The 20,272-nt window shown below is 39.1% G+C and overlaps 1 protein-coding gene across 16 annotated transcripts in view; it reads right to left on the reverse strand.

Annotated features, from left to right (window-relative positions):
* Window positions 1–18,703, reverse strand: part of Mvl (solute carrier family member malvolio) — a 45,375-nt gene extending 26,672 nt beyond the window's left edge. For 4 of the 16 annotated variants that reach the window (XR_011224658.1, XR_011224657.1, XM_069313156.1 and 1 more), the window contains exons 1-5: window positions 18,463–18,703; window positions 7,719–7,952; window positions 6,429–6,551; window positions 2,307–2,533; window positions 1,285–1,579 (exon numbers count right to left, since the gene is read on the reverse strand). Coding sequence is in view for 10 of the 16 variants with exons in the window: in XM_069313156.1 (XP_069169257.1) it covers window positions 1,285–1,579; window positions 2,307–2,533; window positions 6,429–6,551; window positions 7,719–7,937 (864 nt within the window). In the remaining 6 variants the exon portion in view is untranslated. Of the gene's footprint in view, window positions 1–1,284; window positions 1,580–2,306; window positions 2,534–6,428; window positions 6,552–7,718; window positions 7,953–8,097; window positions 8,250–9,662; window positions 9,747–16,255; window positions 16,296–18,462 lie in introns of those variants that run through there. The other 12 variants (XR_011224656.1, XR_011224655.1, XM_069313138.1 and 9 more) reach the window with 5 other exon arrangements.
* Between the last annotated feature and the right edge of the window lie 1,569 nt (window positions 18,704–20,272).

Consider the following 20,272-nt stretch of genomic DNA (forward strand, 5'->3'; position numbering starts at 1 on the left):
TAGCTATTACAGCATTATACTTGCAGATAAAATGAATCTACTTTACTAATTTCAACATGCAAGCAGACATACATATGTGCATAAATATGTTCATGTACGTATATCATACCTAATAGTGGTTCATATTGGCCCATATGACACACACACACCACAAACAACATATTTCTGAGTGATAAACACACACATTTCTCTTTTTGGTAACCAAGATATCATGCTCCCATGCAAATATCGTTATTGTCCCGGTTCATGCAGTCATTTTCACCTTGAGGGGTACAATTTCTACTTCTATTTTCTGTACTTTCCAGGGAGCAGACCTATTACACTGTCAAGAGGGTTTGCAGCAGGCTAGTATATCGTATTCCCTGAAGTCATTAGCCAAACCTCTTTTGTAGCATGTCTCTGTTTCCTGAAAGTGTATACGTCATTCAAGCAATTCTGAACGCTTTGAAAGTGCTTATTCCCTCCTTTCCTCATGAAGTGAATAGAAACTCTAGAGGTAATGTCAAAGACTATCATACACAATGTAAATTTAATTCCATTCTCATTATTTCAATCATTGCACTTCTTTGACATCCAAGTATAATGCTCATAGCTTTGTTCGGTACCAGCTCTAAGTTTTTTAATTCTGCCTTGCCCTCTGTAAGACAAAATGGGTACTGCATAGTCTATCAGGGACTGAACAGTGCTTATGTATAACATCTGTAAGATAGGTACCCTAACACCTTTACCAGAAAATGCTAGTGCCTTGAGAGGATGCAATTGCACTTTACTTAAGATGCCGATATGATATATTTCAGCATTTTTACTCTCACATGTGTACCCAATATATATGCCCAGATACGTGTACTTCTGAGCACAGCTCAGTTCCTTACCATTTAGAGTAAGTGTTATATTTCTTCAAAACCACACTCATATTTAGTTTTGTCTGCATTTAACTAAATGTGGAGGTAGAGCCAAAAACTGATCAGGCAATTAAACTTAAAAAATCTCTAGGAGAAACCTCCAAAGAGGTCTCTCAAAATAAACACCCTTGGCATTGACAGCTTGTGACAAAGCTAAAAACCAAGAGTTGACCATTATATGCCAAAAAAATGGTCTCAACTCATAGTCCACATAGAAGTGTAGTGCATAAAATTCCTCCATGTAGAACCATTAGTAAACTTGAAAGTATGAAAGATTTGTTAATTCTAAGAATTTTAAAATAACATTAGAATAGGGGAATTTGCATCATACATAAATTTGTTCATACATGTATTTTAACAATAGTGAACAATTCCATCTTACCTTCACAAGAGCAGAATGCAAATATAGGTTATGAGGCATTATAACAGCTCCGACAATGCCAACAGCCTGAAGGAGTGCCCGTGTGTCACAATTATAGCACCCTGGGATAAACAGTCCTTTCAGCACCTGCAGCTGGTCGGGCTTGGCAACGCCATATTCGTACCCAAATGTAACAGCCATCACAAAAATGAGAAAGCCAAAGAAGGCCTCTAGCTTGCGTAGCCCATAGCGGTCCAGAGCAAGAAAAGTGAAGGTGTCTATAATGGTGATCAGAACTCCGCCCCACAAAGGTATTCTGTTCAAATACAAAATAGGGATTTTTATCCTAATCTGATATTAGAAATAATTACATCAACTAAATCAATGACTTAAGTTCATTTATTAATTCATAACACTAATCAAGAATATGAAAGTGATGATTTATACACGATCTAAACTCAAAATACAAATAATTGAGTACCATACATAAAACTAGCATGGTATAATAAAGAGCTGCAATTTCTTCAAACTGTTTGTACATATTTTTTTCCTGTAGTATAACAAACCAAGAACCCATAACATCACTTTCCAAAAAACTTATTGGCAATGTTTCAATTAAGGAAATGGGTCTGTGCTCTCCTTGACAAATAATAACCTTAGAACACAAGTAGCAACAGACATGCCACATCTAAAAGGATTCCTCTATATACTTCTTTCTATAACCTTCTGTTTTTGCTATATCTGTATCTGACTGACTACTCATCTCTCTCTCACTTGTAATATCTCTGTATGATTATTTATCTGTGAATATTCTGTACATAATTAAATTACTCTTTCTAAATAACTGGAATTAAACCAAATATAAAAGTAATGAAATATGCCAAATATCTCGCTAGAATTCACTTGTGTTGACAGAACAACAGAACAAAAAAAAGTTGCACTTTTGATTACCTAATGTGTAACACACTTTAACATGAACTTTACAATCTGACTTAATTCAGCCTGATAAAATTATACACGATACAAAAACACTCTCAACTTACGCTTCATTTGACAGCAGGTAAAGAGCAATGGAGGTTCCAATAACTTCTTGCATATCAGATCCAATGATGGCAATCTCAACCATGATCCAGACCATGATGCGGGGAACACGTGGATAATAACGGTAGCACACCTCGGCCAAGTGGAGGCCCGTCACCGTGCCCAAACGGGCAGAAAGACGCTGCATTACTAGGCCAAGGATAGTTGCCCACATTAGCACCCAAAGAAGCTGTTAAAATATTGTATGACATTAGGTAGCCACTTAATATAAATACAGCACATACATTCTTCTCAGAGCTAAAAATTAGTAAATGAAGTTAATAATGTAGTTGGAAATACAGTATAGGGGCAGCAAAAATATTTTGCAATTTGGCAGTAATATGGTGAAGTTTGAAAATGTTAGCAACTAAGTTGAATACATGTACCAGTATATGGGTATTTGTTAAGAGTTAATTTGACAAATGTGATATTATTTCTTGTGAGTTTAAAGCACAGGATGGCATACAAGAAAATTACTGTACATAGTTTGGTAAAAATGAGTATCAGCATGTAACAAATTTCCCTTCCATAAGCCATAATAACAAAGTTGGCCAATATATTTAATCATGGGGACAAGATTATTCAGAATGACCCCTGATCAGGATGACCTATAGATGCCACTACTGAGGCAATTGTAGCCCTAAATCAAATGCTTAATTATAGCATTTGACTATAATTAAGGTTTGGGGATATCTAAGGTTTCACAGAGGAACACACAGGCTTGGGGATATCTAAGGTTTCTGCAATTTTCTAAATATTTCAGCACTTTGGTTAAACAGTAGAGAAGGGCCTCTTATGATCCCCAAGGGTTGTCTGAAGCAGATCCAGCCAACTTTCTGTCCTATCTGACGACACCAGATGGGATCGTCATTGGATCTTAACACAAGGTCCCAATGGAATCTTGTGGAAAGGACTTAAAGAACAAAGAAAGAGATCTAGGGGTGGTTCTCAATAGTAGACTGTCAGCTGAGGAACACACAAATGGCATTGTGGGAGGTAAAATTATATGGAGGTGAAATACTAAAAAAACTGTTCAAGACTTTTGTGAGACCAAAATAGGAACATGCAGCAAGTGTATGGTGTAAGGTGTAAAGGCACGCTACAAAATGGCTTCCAGAACAGAAAAACAAGAGTTATTAAAAGAGGCTACAGTCATTAAATATGCCAAAACTAGAAGATAGAATAAAGAGAGGCGATATGATCACCACTTACAAAATAATAGCAGGAATTTACCAAATTAACAAAGAGGAATTCCTGAAACCAGCAACTGCGAGAACAAGAGGTCATAGATTCAAGCTAAGGAAACAAAGGATACCAAAAAAATATTAGAAAATTTTCTTTTGCAGAGTTGATAGATGGTTGAAACAAGTTAAGCGAGTGTTGGAGGTCAAAAACATCAGTAGTTCAAAGCATTATATGACAGTGTTGGGAAGATGGGACACCATGAGCATAGCTCTCATCCTGTAACTACACATATGAAATTACAACAATGGAATCCAAACAACAGTAGCATCCAAAATCTTCTCACACTAACATTTCAGAAGTGGACCTTCATCTGTAAGATTATGCCATAATGTTATAGAATGCCAAAGGGATTCTGCTGATTGACTGCCCGAGTGCTTCAGGTAATGGAGGGTGAGAGTTTATAGTGCAAGTGGAGTGGGTCGTGCTTACCTATCCATGACTATGGAGGAGTAAGACTCTTTATACCCCCCCCCCCCCCCCACCCATTTAAAGTCATGTATTACCCATTGCACCAATTACCTCTCTTAATATAAACATTTCATCATATTTTCTTTTTTAAGTTGTGGATAGAATTGGTTTCAACAACCTCTTCCCTCAATGCATTCCACTTGTTTACCATCTGTACAAGGAAGAACTTCCTTGCATCTCAACTCAATTGTGTCCAGCTTCCACTAATGTCTTAATGCCCTACCTCTTTTTAATATAAATAGGCTTTCTCTGTACATGAATGGGTGCTGTGTGGATGGGTGCTTGCTTTGCTCCATACAAGCATTTCCTTACAAATATCTGGCTTATCTATGTCTCCAACTTACATCTGTGCCCCTCTGTTCTGCTGTCCATCACCTGGAATAAGATTGCATCTATCCACTTTGTTTATCACTCTCTTATCTTGTATGTAGTGATCACATTAGCTCTTGTTCTTCTCTCTTCCAGTGTCATTAGATTTATTTCTCTTAACCTGTCCTTGCACCTCATCTCGCCTTATCAGCTAGAACAGAAAATTTCTGGACTAGACTAATGTATGCCCTGCACTCTGGCTTAAACTTTAAACACTGCCTCACAGCTTATATCATGTTCCTTGCAGACCCCCTCCCTGTCACTTTGTGAATATACAGTATTTGACATTGTGTTTCTGCATAACAATTTGGTTCTTAAAGGTTTATTGTCTTTTCACAGCCATATTATTCATAGCTGATCTTGGGCTTTAGCTCCTATCCAGTCTTAAACTGTCTCTCTGTTTTCCATGTAACCATAGTTTACAGATTTTTAGCTCTCATTAGTGCCTACCCAACCACTTGGTCTGGACTGTAGAGCGACAGTCTCGCTTCGTGAAGGTCGGTGTTCAATCCCCGACCGTCCAAGTGGTTGGGCACCATTCCTTCCCCTCCGTCCCATCCCAAATCCTTATCCTGACCCCTTCCAAGTGCTATATAGTCATAATGGCTTGGTGCTTTCACTTGATAGTTACCTTCCCCTCCCTTCTTATTAGTGCCTCCTGTTTGCTTTAGTACTCTGATAAGTATACTAATTCAAAGTCTTCAAATTGTCTTTCTTTATCTCCTTGCACTGTCCATTAAACCATGGGTTAATCTGGCTCTTTTACTACTTACATCTTTTAATTTGTTATCCTCCTATCCAGCTCATTCTCTCACTAGAATTCCTGTAGGAAATCTCTCATTGTCCAGAAGTCTTGCCTGCCTCTGGGGCTATTATGAATCCCACTCTCCACCAACTTAACCATGTGCATTATAAGCTGCACATAACATAGTTATGAAGTATCTACCAATTTTCCCCGTCCATGTGTGGGGCAGGGCAGGCGGTGCGGGTGGGGCAGGGCAGGCAGTGTCGGTAGGGCAGGGCAGGACAGGCGGTGAGGGTGGGGAAGGACAGGGCAAGGCAGGCGGTGCGGGTGGGGCAGGGGAAGGCAGGCAGTGCGGGTGGGGCAGGGCAGGGCAGGGCAGGCGGTGCGGGTGGGGCAGGGCAGGGCAGGCGGTGCGGGTGGGGCAGGGCAGGGCAGGCGGTGCGGGTGGGGCAGGGCAGGGCAGGCGGTGCGGGTGGGGCAGGGCAGGGCAGGCGGTGCGGGTGGGGCAGGCCAGAGCAGGGCAGGTGGGGCAGGGCAGAGCAGGGCAGGCGGTGCGGGTGGGGCAGGGCAGGGCAGGCGGTGCGGGTGGGGCAGGGCAGGGCAGGCGGTGCGGGTGGGGCAGGGCAGGGCAGGGCAGGCGGTGCGGGTGGGGCAGGGCAGGGCAGGGCAGGCGGTGCGGGTGGGGCAGGGCAGGGCAGGCGGTGCGGTTGGGGCAGGGCAGGGCAGGCGGTGCGGTTGGGGCAGGGCAGGGCAGGCGGTGTGGGTGGGGCAGGGCAGGGCAGGCGGTGCGGGTGAGGTTGGGCAGGTGTTGCGGGTGAGGTTGGGCAGGTGTTGCGGGTGAGGTTGGGCAGGTGTTGCGGGTGAGGTTGGGCAGGTGTTGCGGGCGAGGTAAGACAGGTGGTGTGGGTGAGGTAAGACAGGCAGTGTAGGTGAGGTAAGACAGGTGGTGTGGGTGAGGTAAGACAGGCGGTGTAGGTGGGACAAGCCAGAAATCTGGTAAATAAATGAAAACAATTTATTTAATAAATGAAAACAATTTATTTAATAAATGAAAACCATTTATTTAATAAACAAAAACCAGATAAAGCCTGTATATAAAAACTATAACAGAGGATCAATCAAATTATTATAGGCCAGCCTCATCAAACTGAATTGTGAAAAAGCGAGTTGAAAAACATAAAAAAAAAAAAACATTCAAGTGCTCTAAAACAATGGTTATATAAACTTTCTGTAGCACTAAAGACTTATAGACTCTCACCTTATAGCTAGCGGCAGCTCCTGACTGTAGGTCTGACTCAATGTTTCCTGGGTCAAGGTAGGCGATACTCATGAGAAATCCTGGACCCGTAAACGCCCAAAGCTTTCGAAAGCTGAATAGTTTCTGAAGAAAACAAACCAACAAACGGGTGTAGGATCCATATAACAGTAAGTATATTTATAGTACACTAATATACTATCAAATAATGGTGAACTATTTTGAATATGTAATACCATTACAACGCATCTGATTATAATATTTCGGAAAGTCTTAAAGTTTTAATATATAATTAGAAAGTAATGTTAAATTAGCAAAAAATTTAACATTAAATTCAACCGAGATAAATGAGTACTGTAAGCATGTATTATTACCAGTAAAAATTACAAATTAATATTAAGCTAATACAGTAATAAACATACTGTATGATATACTGTACAATATTGAATTTCAAATAAAATACAATCTAAAACTTATTAAATATACAATATACGTACATGAATTAACCTGCAAATATAAAGGAGTAATTGGACTTGTTATATACAAATGATTAAACAAATTGATTAATTATAAATCTAAAAGAACAAAAATAATTAATAATTGTATAAAGATACAGTATTTGACTGTCAAATGTAATCTATGTACAGTACTGTATTTATTGCAGTTCTCTGAACAAAATGCTTAGAGATTTACAGAATGTAGACAAGTTGAAAATAGTATTGATTTGCAAAAAGAAGAATGTTAAGAATGAATAAGGGGCAAAATTTGTGGTGGTGAAGAGAGAAGGAAATGGTATGAAATAAACCAAGCCTAGAATGCAATGTGACATACTTTTCTGGTGTGTTTTCAGTAGGCCCAGTAGGTGGGTCTTTAAAACCCCACCCTTGTCTACAAGGAGCCACAAACAGAATCTGACACTACATATAAGAGGTGAGAGGAAGCACGAGAACCAGAGATTAACCCAAGACTGAGAAAACATACTATACTGTACTTAAATGTTCTTCAGGAAAGTGGCTTATTAAGTTGTGCTCATGCTATTGTGTGTTTGTGTGTTCTCGGTTATGGGTTGAGCTCTGATCCACCAAGCTTCTCCCTTGCTTTGTGGCGTGCCAGAGTGTCCTTCTGGTTCCCAGTAGACAAGGATGGGTCATTGAGGCCTCTGGTACCTCTCCCTAAGGCATGACTCCACCAACTTGGGGAAAGTGTACAGAAAAAATACAGAACAAAGAAAACATTTAGTGACGAAAATGAAAGAGAAAAAGTACCGTTAGTACTACAGTATACTGAACTTACATTTTCAACTTCAGGAATATGAATCCTCTCGTCAGCAAAATATGTGTCAAAATTTTCCTCCCCTGGGGACAGCATTGTGTGCTCTGTGAGTGTGGCAGTGCTGTTTGTGGTGCTGGTGGGAGTTGGAGGCCAAGTGGACTGATGGGTAGTATTAGTCGAGGCCTCCGGTGAGCCGCTAGTGCAACTTTTATTTTCAACTTGTTCATTTTTGGTATTCATTGTTGCTACTATATTCTGAAACATAGCAAATAATTTTTTTTTAATTATATAGTAACAAGAAATTATATGAATAGGAAAAAGCCAAAATCACAACTGATAGCTAAAACAAAACATTGTCACAGAAACAAAACATTGTCAAAAAGACAAATTGTCTCATTACATGGGTCGCCAATGTAGAGGCAGGCTCCGTGCTCTCAAGGCTGTGGCAGGCTACCATCCAAGCTATGGTGCAAATGTGAGAATTGTCAAAATGATGTATCTCTCATATATTAGGTCTCTGATTGATTATGCTGCACCCATGCTTGCTCTAGTGCCTGAGAGAATGCTTGGAGGGCTGGAAAAGATGCAAAACGAAGCTATGAGGATAATCCTCAGATGCCCCCGTACAACTAAATTACTAAACATGAGGAAAGAATTGAATATTTCATGTGTAAGTGATCATATCACTGAAATTAATGCTTTAATTGGTATCAAGATGCCTAGGCTAACCCACCCTAACCCCTGCACTGAAGCCTTCCAAGCCTTCCTCCTTGAAGGTCAGCATCCTTCCAAATGGATTACCAAAACTGCCAATGTTCTCAGAATGTATAACTTTCATCACCCCTACCAAGAGAGACAACAACAGCACTTTCCTGCCCCATGGGAGATCACTCCTTTCCAAATTACTGTCCCCCCTTTCCCACCCAAGAAGCTGATTAAAGAACAAGCCTTGCTTCGACAAGAAGCAAAGTACAATGCCTTAAGCCAAATTGATGCTTTAGTCAGAGAGCGCTCCCTTTCCCAGATTATTTACACTGATGGATCCTTGCATCAGTCCTATGGTGCTGGAAGTGCAGTTGTTGTGACAGGGAGAGATGGTTCCTTCTCCCATGAGTGTGGAGCGAGTCTAAGTAACTGGGCCTCCACTCTTCAAACAGAATTGGTTGCCATAATCCTTGCACTCGAGCGCGTATATGAATCCAAAGTTGACACGCTAATTGTAAGTGACTCCTTGTCATCCTTGACTGCCCTCAGCTCCCCAAGGCATAACTGTGATGTGCTTATCTCTGAAGCTAGACACAGATATAGTGGAATAGTCCTGCCCAGATGGTAATTTTGGGCATAGCATTTTATCAAATCACCTCATTCTTTGGGGCATACGTGAGGAACACAAATGCGAACTAGCCTGAATGGTCCCCAGGACTATATGCAACTGAAAACTCACATTTCAGAAGTGACTCGAACCCATACTGCCAGGAGCAATGCAACTGGTATGTACAGGACGCCTTAATCCACTTGACCATCTCGACCGGACATAAGTATTGAAATACCGGTGCTTTGTATTGAAATTAGGTACTTCACTCTCCACTGTCTGCCCTCCATATTGATGTGACAAGACCATTGTAAAGTTACTTGCTACTGTGCAGGATAAAATCAGTTAGAGCCTGTAGTGTCAATCATATCCGGCAAGAACCATATAGGCTCTGGCTTAAGGAGCAACTGAAGTGCCTTAATTCTGAACCAAATTATAAATTTGACATTTGCTTGTATAATCTTGTCATTAAATGTACAATAATGAATATAAATAAATTTTGTCAACCATACTTTATATACCAGGCATATTTAATTTTAGTCACTGACATATACATTACATGTACATAATTCTTAGAATAAAAACCTATAAACTGCATTACTTATATCACATACACATACTGGCTAGCAAGTTATTAAGAAGAATCTACTCACTTGTAAATATGATGAGCTGCGACAACCACCACGCTCGTTCTCCCCAATACATACACCAACAATGAGACCCTGTTCTGACTGGTACTACTCACACACACACTACATACTCCACAATGTGTGATAAGCACTTCAATCTTATCTTACAGGCAGTACGTGCACCAAGTAAGTATTCTAACTAGATGAATAGCAATTGTAGTGTACATACAGGCAGTAATAAAGTACAGTATTGCAGAGACAGCATGCACAATCCATCGTGCCAAATGGGATCAATCCATCATGCCAAATGGGAAAATTATTCTTAAAGCTCAGCTGGTGCCATAGGCCAGTAATTTATATGACTCAAGAGAATAGAAGAATTCATACTGGAAAATGCCTTTAGATAGAATGAAAATATACAAAAAAACAAAGTGTATTTCAAAATATGAAAACGAGGTGATCTAATGCAAGTGTTTCTAATCTTTTAAAGGACACAGCAATTAAGTCTAAATACAGCTATTGCAGTATTTTAATTTTGCTCAAACATAATATGCAACAACAGTTTCAGTATTACAGGGGAAACAACTTTGCACTAATGTAGTTAAACACTTCTTTAATCTCTTTGTAAACATGAAACTGCTTCTCAAGGGATATAATACAATGTAGTACAGTAATATTTGAACTTGGACAGCAATTATCAAAATTGCAACTCACCATATTTGTAACACTATAAGCTTTCAATAAATTGTCTACTTTGGACCTAATAGTAAGATGCAATTTGGAACCACCTGTAAACCTTTGTATATGTTATATACTCAGTAATGTACTTTATTATAATGTACCAATGTACTATATTAGTTTGGTCATAATTTGTAACTAATACTGCATAAACCAATTAAATTCCAAAATTTACATTTAAGAAGTTTGAAAGAGCGAGTATTATCAAGAACTTTGAAATGAATATACAGTAGTTATATTCAACAAATATTTACATTATACAGTGCAATATATTAGACTACAATTACAAATAACTTGCATTATCCTTTTAAATTATTTTCATAGCTATTGTAATTACTTAAGTCTAATTACATAATTGGTGTAGTTACAGGATGAGAGCTACACTCAAGTTGTCCCGTCTTCCAAGTACTCTTCGTCGTATGAAGCTTTGAAACTACTGATGCGTTTGGCCTTCACTACCTTCTCTCTTATCTTGTTCCAACTGTACATTTGTTTGCAAAAAGTGAACTTTTGATGTTCACAGCTTTTTAGCATCTTTGTTTCCTTAGTTTAAATCTATGACCTCTTGTTCTTGTCTGAGAGATTAGGTGTCATTGCCACCAATCATTCCCAGAAACAGCCATTAACCTTGGAAACAATGACATTATTGTGTCTATCAGTATACCAAGATAAGATACATGACAGAGTGACATCATCCTTACACCTCAAACTCTCGACCTAGGTGAGGCTTCCTTCTCAATGCATGAGATTTTGAATGCAAGTTAGCATAGCATTGTCAATTTTCTTAGGCAGAAATGTGGAACACAGAAATTTATGACTGCATTGTTAATGGTGTTCAATGTGTTTGGTATGCAACAGTTCAAGCACTGAATAATAGCAAAGTAATTAACTAAACTAAAATGCAAGAAATTTCTTGAGATGACCAATGTTGAAGATACCCTGCTACTAATGTCACCCTAAGTGAAATATACTGTAGGTGATTTTAGGGGAAGAAACACCAAATAACAGATTTTAACTGTAGATAACGTTTTGTTCGTAACTGCTTTATCTAATCTAAGAGAGATACACAGGCCAAGTGCTCATAAGGAGATAAGGTCAGGAAGGTTTAAGGTCAGTGAGGTGAAGATCAGAGAGATGAGGGCTTACATAACAATATATATTATGACATTAATTAAACAAGATGGGTAGCCAACAGAAATAAAGGTGGGTGTTACTGTAGTGAAGGTTAATATTTACAATGAGGACCAAGTTTCCTGTTTAGATAAGCCTCATGTTTATCCTCCCTCATCTGCCCTGATGATTTTTTCCAGTTGGATTTTAAAATTTAACAGTTTTGGCTGGTAGGCAGTTCCATGGGTTTATAGCCACGTGGTGAAATAGCATTTCCTGTTCTCAGTCCAACATTGTGGCTTGTTGAGCTTGAAACCGTTGCTCCTTATTTGTGTTGCCTCTGACCTTTTGAAGAAATTGTCCGTATCAACATCCTCCAAACTGTTCAGTACAGTACAGTGGAATTTTGAGTGACGAGCAGCTCCATCTACTAGCATTTTGAGTAACGAGCAAGCCACTCCCCGAAAAATTTTCTCGATTGACGAGCTTTCGCTCGAATAACGAGCAAACCATGTGGTGCTTCCAAGCGTTCCTGCTGGTTCTCGCAAATTCTCGGACGCCTCCGACGATAGTGCTGTTGTTTTATCGTATAGGATAAGCATCCCTCTGCATTTATTTGTGCTTTTCTTTGGGTATTTTGTGGTTTTGTGACTACAATTTATAACCCACGATGTCCCCAAAGAAGCTGCTTGCTAAAAATAGTGTTGTCAAGATAAAGACACACAATTACTGTAGATTTGAAGAAGGAAATCACCTGACTTGGGGTGGATTCTCCTTCCACACCATAACCCCTCTCCTCCTCCCCACCTCCCCAGCTTATCCTTCAAGCCAGCAATGACTCTTCATAAAGTAAAGTACATGTACAATTGAAAATAGTAAAACATTTATAATAATTACATGTACAGTATTATAATTACATTATAAAATGTCATATTGATGTTTTTGTGGGTGGAACGGATTAATTTTATTTCCATTATTTTAAATGGGGAAATTCATTTCGAAAGACAAGCGTTTCACATGACGAGCTCGGTGCTGGAACGGATTAAATTCGTTAATCGAGGCTCCACTGTATTTTAAAAGTTTCGACGAGATCTGCCCTGTCATGCCTCCTCAACCATTCCTGGTACAAGAGTTAACTTAGCTCTGTAATGATTTTTTGTTGCCCAGTGATGCACTTTGAATAATATATATCAGGTCAATTTCTTCAATTACATTACAGTAAAATATTCTGCAATAATACTAAATAGCTTTAAATAAAAAAAATAACATTAATACATGCTATAACATTAATTAGTGTCAGCATAGCATTACGTTAATTTAGTTAACGTTAATACATTATATGATACTGTACATTCTTAAACATATAGAGAATAAAGTAAACAAATATAAAACTTGTTCCTTTCAAATGCTATGATCACAACACATATAATGCAGGGATCAATTCACCGCTAGAAAATGATTGAGCAACTACGTTTATAAATGGGTAGTCTTAGTAACAGTTTATTATACGAATACTTAATGAGTCTACTGAACGACTCACCTTGGACCCAGACGTTATCTAACACGCCATACAACTAATGTTATCTCCATCACTACAGATAGTGTCGTGCTTATCATTCAATTGTTTTGCTCTTACTCCCAATCTTAAATACTTATACAGTAATTAAACTCTGATATTGAAACTAACATAATATAGTAATGTCAGAGCAAAAGTTGATTTTATTACTACTGTAATATGATACACTACTCAAAGAGCTGTAACCAAGGCTATTTTGTAACACCAAAATTTGCTTAGTATGAGAATGTAAATTTCTTAGTCTTACTTTTTGTGTGAAAATGCATCAATAACCTTACTATACAGACAATATTTACCAAGCATATTAAATAGAGTAAATGCCCAATATTGCAACATATTTACATAATACCACACACCTGTTGACTACCTTTCAAGAGTTCCGGGGATCAATGTGTCCACAGCTCGGTCTCTGACCAAGCATCCTGATCGCTGGTCTGATCCACCAGACTGTTTGATGTGGCTGTTCACAGCCTGACATGAGTCACAGCCTGATTGATCAAGTATCCTTTGAAGGCGCTTGTCGAGTTCTCTCGAACACTGCGACAGGTCAGCGAGTTATGCCCTGTATGTGTAAGGGAAGATTGTTGAAAATCTTGGCCCTCTTATGTTGAGTTCTCTCTCAGTGTGCCTATTGCACCTCTGTTCTTCAGTGGGGCTATTTTACACATCCTGCCATGCCTTCTGGTCTCATGCTATTTCTGTGTACAGATTTGGAAATAGTCTTTCTAATATTTTTCAAGTGTAGATTATTATGTACTGTTTCTCTCTCCCGCCTGCACTCTAGGAAATACAAATTAAAAATTTCTAGGCGGTCCCAATAATTTAGATGTTTTATCGAGTCGATTCTAGCAGTAAATAATTTTTGCACATTATCCAGGTCAGCAATTTTTCTAGCGTTGAATGGGACTGTTAATGTGTAACAATACTCCACTCTTGAGAGCACTAATGTTTTAAAAAGTATCATCATTGGGTGGCATCTTATGTTTGGAAGGTTCTTGTTATTCAACTTGTCATTTTATTCAACTTCCAGTTGTGACCACAACTGAGAAAATTTTGTTTTTTAAATTCTTTAAAAGTAAGGTCTTCTGACATAATTACTCCCAAATCTTTTACATGGCTTTTTCTTTTAATAGTGTGGTTTGACTGTATTTTATGTGGTTTCTGCTTTGCTTTTTTTTTCATAGCATAATAACTGGAACATAACCTCATTAACCACTGTGCAGCGCCAACCGAGAAAACTCGGTCGGTGGGAAACTGCCCCAACCGAGAAAATACCTGAATATTTCATACCCATTCAAAACACGTGTGCGGTAGGTTGCTGTACGAAATGAACCATTGGGACCTCCAGTTAGAGGCAGCCATCTTGGAAAAATTTTTCAGAATGTCCAAGGGCTGCTGGCTGGCTTAGTACCGAGTGAGCAACCATGGGTGGTGCATGCGTCTTTGGCTCCCAAACTCCTGTCTGACGCAGTGTTGAAAGATCACTCTCTGTCGATGAAATTCAGACCTTATTGTTTGAAAAACGTAAGGGTCATGATATTGATGAAGCTAGGCGCAATAAGGACCTAACACAAAGGTTGGAAGCAAGTGATACACACTGATGAGGACGATATAGCGGGCGTATCCAGTTGTAACTTTTAGCGCCACTCTTGCCTACCCATGCCATCTCCAATTTTTATAGATGATACATACATAAATCATTTTCTGGGTTCAGTGATGATGCATCTGATACAAGTAGCAAAGATGAACAGCATTAGCAGCGTCCATGATGGCGTTTTCCAAAGATATTTTCAAGAATAGCTGAATCTCTTCCAGAATGGCTGAATCTCTTCCTGATTGACTGAATCTCCTCCAGTGAGGGACTTTACAAAGTCCAAAGTTTATAATTTTTCATTGAGGAACTTTACAAAGTCCCTCACTATATATTCTCATAAAAATTCTAGTGTCATCTGCAAAGGATGATAGTACTCTAGTTTGTATCCTTGTCTATGTATGATGCGAGGATCAGGAAAAGTGCCGGAGCAAGCATGGTACCTTGGGGTACTATGCTTGACTGAGTGAGAACCCCTGTTCAGAGGGGTCCCCTAAAAATAATAATGAATTTATATATATAGTATTCCATTGCATCTTGACATTCATCTAAAACAAACTTTTTCATTTTTCAATATTGATTCAAAATTAATTTGCTTTTATTAACACAAAGAATCTTTATTTTATAATTTTTCAATTCCAAATTTACACTGAAAACAAAATGTTTAATAATTAGTCCATATGAGTATAGTACAGTAAGTAGCAGCCCTATAGGCAGCATAGGTCTAAGCCTAAGATCTAGGGGAATTGGAGACCCACCAAAATAAGTTGTAAAAATAAAATGTATGCTCTAAAAATCAACATTGTATTCTTTGACAAAGAAAGAATAACATTAAACAAAATTAAAAATATATGTTTGCAACTCTTAGTTTGCAGTGTCATTAATAATTTTCAGACAGTTACATTTGTGCAAACTGACTTTTGCACATGGTCCATGGTTATCTTAACACTTTCACGGCCCAATGACGGTGTCGAAGTCATAAACCAAAATACGGAGTAGACCCCATGATACAAACTGCGTCAAATATTTAAAATTTGTAAAAATTCCATTTTTTGTCCAAATACTGCGATATTTGTTTTAAAATGCACACCAACATCTTCCCATGCTCTGTATATCCCATGTGACATCCCCACCCCGCGGTCGGGAATGTTGGGAATGAATAATGACTAGAAACAACGAAGAAAAGCAGGGATTGTTCATTTAACAATGAACTATCTTATACTATTGGTAACGTTGTTCTAATATTTGTTCTTATATGTAAATATTCCTTTAGGGTATTCTATTGCGAACAATTTGATACCAATTTGAATGACATAGCACAAACATTTGATGTCAGAAGGCTGATCAGATTATAAACATTTGAATGTGGTAGTGAGCTCACAGGCCACACACGGACTACCTGGTGGTGCGCGGCAGGTCTAAAGTATGGAAAGGTAAGACTTATATATTCTTGTATGCAAATATTTTCTTAGACCATTCTATTGCGAACAATTTGATACTAAATTAAACGACGTAGCACGAACATTAAGGTCACAAAGCGGAAAAAAGTACTGTATAATCTTATTTATGTGATGGCAAGTTCATACTCAATAATCCGCCTACCTTGAGGTGCGAGGAGGGGCTGTGTGCCGGGCACGCGATAGTGTTAATCTGCCTCTCGAGTGCAATACAGTACGTGTAATCATTATCAGATAAGATTTTATATACATATATACATATTGCACCTGGATACGTTGCAATGAGACTTACAATATTAATATTCATTATTTCTGAAGACTCTCAGGGCTTTGTAACAATTTGGCAAGTACAAACAATACACTTATTAATATGGGGAAATTGCTACAGATGAATTACCAACCACTAGGACTGGTTGGCACATTGGAGGTCTCACTTCTTGCAAGGCAACGTTCAATTCTCAATGGTCCAAGTGGCTGGGCACCATTCCTTCCTTTCATCCTATCTCAGATCCTTGTTCTCATATTCTTTTCCAAGTGCTACATATGTTTATGTAGCACTTGGGTACACTTGTTAGGTACACAAACATAGTCACTAACATGCAGAGTCTTTCATGCAGTTTAAAGTTAACATAATACTTGAGGCATATATTGAGATTATGCTGATTTTGGATGCTAATAACAGTGAAATGTGCATATACTATAGATACCATGTTGGGGTACTAATGTCTATATTTCGATATCGACAGACATTAGATTAGTCCAAGGGATGGTAGTAAAGACAATGAAAAACATGAAAAACAATGATAGTGAAGGCATCATTGGTGCCTTCATTGTCATTATTGTCTAGGACTCAAAGCTGTGTGGAATTACAGTACAAGTCTTATGGAAGGCCTAAATGCTATGACATTTACAGAATAGGCTAGTGCAGAAGTATAGTACATTATCTCTGCAATACACAAACATCACATTGTAGTACAGTGTTTGAATTGAAGGTCTAAGCCATATGAGCCCAACATTTCTTATGTCAGGAAAAATCAGTCATACAGCAATACACTGCATTGCCTAATGGCAATAAACTCAAATCCCAGTCTGGCAAAAATGTAACACTGACTCCCTGCATGGGAGCCAGTCGGCCGAGCGGACAGCACACTGGACTTGTGATCCTGTGGTCCAGAGTTCGATCCCAGATGCCGGCGAGAAACAATGAGCAGAGTTTCTTTCACCCTATGCCCCTGTTACCTAGCAGCAAAATAGGTACCTGGGTGATAGTCAGCTGTCACAGGCTGCGTCCTGGGGGTGGAGGCCTGGTCGAGGACCGGGCCGCGGGGACACTAAAGCCCCGAAATCATCTCAAGATCATTCAGCCAAGCCATTATCAGAACTTTTTGCCTGCTTAATTCATTATCAGGAGACAGGCAGCCAGTTTACACACAGAGGACATGCTAGGCTTATATCGAGCTCCCCTTCCCCCCCCCCCCTACCCCAAGATGCAACCCCACAACAGGTTAACCAACTCATGGGTACCTATTTACTGCTAGGTGGACAGGGACATTAGGTGATAGAAAACATGCCCTCTCTGTTTTATAATGAATGAAAACAAAATATTTAATAATTAGTCGGGAATGTAACATTCCCGGTCCCCTAGTAACCCTTAAATCCCATCCAGGATTCAAGTCTGGAATTCTCGATCAAGAGTTGAGAATGAACCCGACCGTACTACTGGGACCCTAAAGAACATACAGAAAAGATAATCCTTATACCAAATTAAGGATAATACAACAAAGACAACCCTTATACAGAATTAAGGATCATACAGAGAAGACAATCCTTATACAGAATTAAGGATCACAGAAAAAATTAAAAACTTATCAACTACCTTGTGCTCTAAATGATATAAGCTGTCGTATCAATCCTGAATGTTGACGAATGAAGTTTTATGGCATAGTCATAACCCAAAAATTTCAGCGACCACCAGACATACAGATGTCCACCCAATATCGAGGATGAATCATATTTTATACAAATATAATGTATTACTAAGGAAAGCCTTAACCAAGAGACAGCAGAATCAATGACAACAGTGATGCTGGGGCCAGATTCACGAAGCAGTTACGAACCTGTACATCTTTTCTTAATCTTTTGCAGCTTTGTTTACAATTATTAAACAGTTAATGAGCTCCGAAGCACCAGGAGGCTGTCTATCATAACAACAGTTGATTGGGAAGTTTTCACGCTTGTAAACTGTTTAATAAATGTAACCAAAGCCGTCAAAGATTGAGAAAAGATGTACACGTTCGTAAGTACTTGCGTAACTGCTTCATGAATCTGGTCCCAGACCTTGTGATCTCTGACCTGGGCAGGTGGATAGGAAGGAGTCTCTGGGGGGCGTGACGACTCTTGTTCTTCTCCTCCTTCAGACCTAGTTTACGAGTCACTCCCTCGCCAGTTACCACACGTATCCCTTTACCTTTGACGGGAGGAGTCTTTAGTTCAGCGTCTTCGATTAAATTAAAATCGGCGAGAGTAGCACCCTGACCTGACGGTCGTAGGAGCTCTGTGAGTGGCAGCCTCTTGTTTACCAATCTCGTTTCGTACATTACCATTTCGCCCATTGATCGTTTCGCCTAATAGTTCTAAGGTTAAAAAAAACAGTATAATTTACAATTTGTAGCTGTTTTTCTATACCCACAAATAAGACTAGAAATGTCACACTAGTATTGTTTAGGTTAAGTATGATTAGGGGTTAACATTTATAAATGAGCTGTCAGGTATACGAAGTGATCTGTGTCCAAATCAGCTGTGGGCCTCGTCCGAATGGAGTCTTCCCGGTATTAAAATTAATATACATTGTCACTCTAACTATTAATAAAACATATTTTAAATATAATGTAAATTTTAATCACCTATATATATATATATATTTACTCGCATAGCTATTTTTTTATTAATATTTATATCTAAAGAAAATTATACGTGTTTTCGATTTTGTGAGAACACATTCGGATAATGCCTAAACTGAGAACGTAAAGCCCATCGTTAAGAAATCATTTGAGTACGGAGCCACGATGTCTCGTACGTGGCATGTGACATCTGCGTCCTTGTGCAAGACAAACATATAAATTTTGACACTAGCTCTCCACATATGTCAGTTGCTTAATTTAGAACCTGTACTTGAGGTCGATCTCGAACCCATTGTTGATGTGACGATTTATACAGAATTTTGTAACTAGCTCATCAAGACTGTAACTTGCTTAGCTTAATGAATTGTGGGGTTCAGTCCCTGAGCCCATTATGTAACCCCATTACACAGGTGACATCTGCGTCCTTGTATACCCTAGTAACCCATTACACAGTACCAAGTGACATAATAATAATAATTTATTTAGGAAAAGTGCGGGGGTTGAGCTCTGGCTCTTTGGTCCCGCTTTCTAAGCCTACCGGGCTCTATCATATCTACATTTGAAACTGTGTATGGAGTCAGCCTCCACAACATTAATGCCTAATGCATTCCACCTGTTAACTACTCTGACACTGAAAAAATACTTTCTAACGTCCGTGTGGCTCATTTGGGTACTCAGTTTCTACCTGTGTCCCCTTGATCGCGTACCAACGGTGTTAAACAGTTTATCTTTATCTACCCTGTCAATTCCTCTGAGAATTTTGTAGGTAGTGATCATGTCTCCCCTTACTCTTCTGTCTTTTCGTGTCGTGAGGTGCATTTCTCGCAGCCTTTCTTCGTAACTCATGCCTCTTAGTTCTGGGACTATCCTAGTGGCATATCTCTGAACTTTTTCCATCTTCGTCTTGTGCTTGACAAGGTACGGGCTCCATGCTGGGGCCGCATACTCCAGGATTGGTGTTACATATGTGGTATACAAGATTCTGAAAGATTCCTTAAACAGGTTTCTGAAGGCAGTTCTGATGTTAGCCAGCCTCGCATACGCCGCAGATGTTATTCTTTTGATGTGGGTTTCAGGAGACAGGTTAGGTGTGATTTCAACTTCTAGATCCTTCTCTCTGTCCGTTTCATGAAGGACTTCATCTCCCTTTCTGTTTCCTGTGTTTGGCCTCCTGTTTCCACTGCCTAATTTCATTACCTTACATTTACTCAGGTTGAATTTTAGTAGCCATTTGTTGGACCATTCATACAGTGTCTAGGTCA

Source organism: Procambarus clarkii, chromosome 7, assembly GCF_040958095.1.
Source record: "Procambarus clarkii isolate CNS0578487 chromosome 7, FALCON_Pclarkii_2.0, whole genome shotgun sequence".
NCBI lineage: Eukaryota > Metazoa > Arthropoda > Malacostraca > Decapoda > Cambaridae > Procambarus > Procambarus clarkii.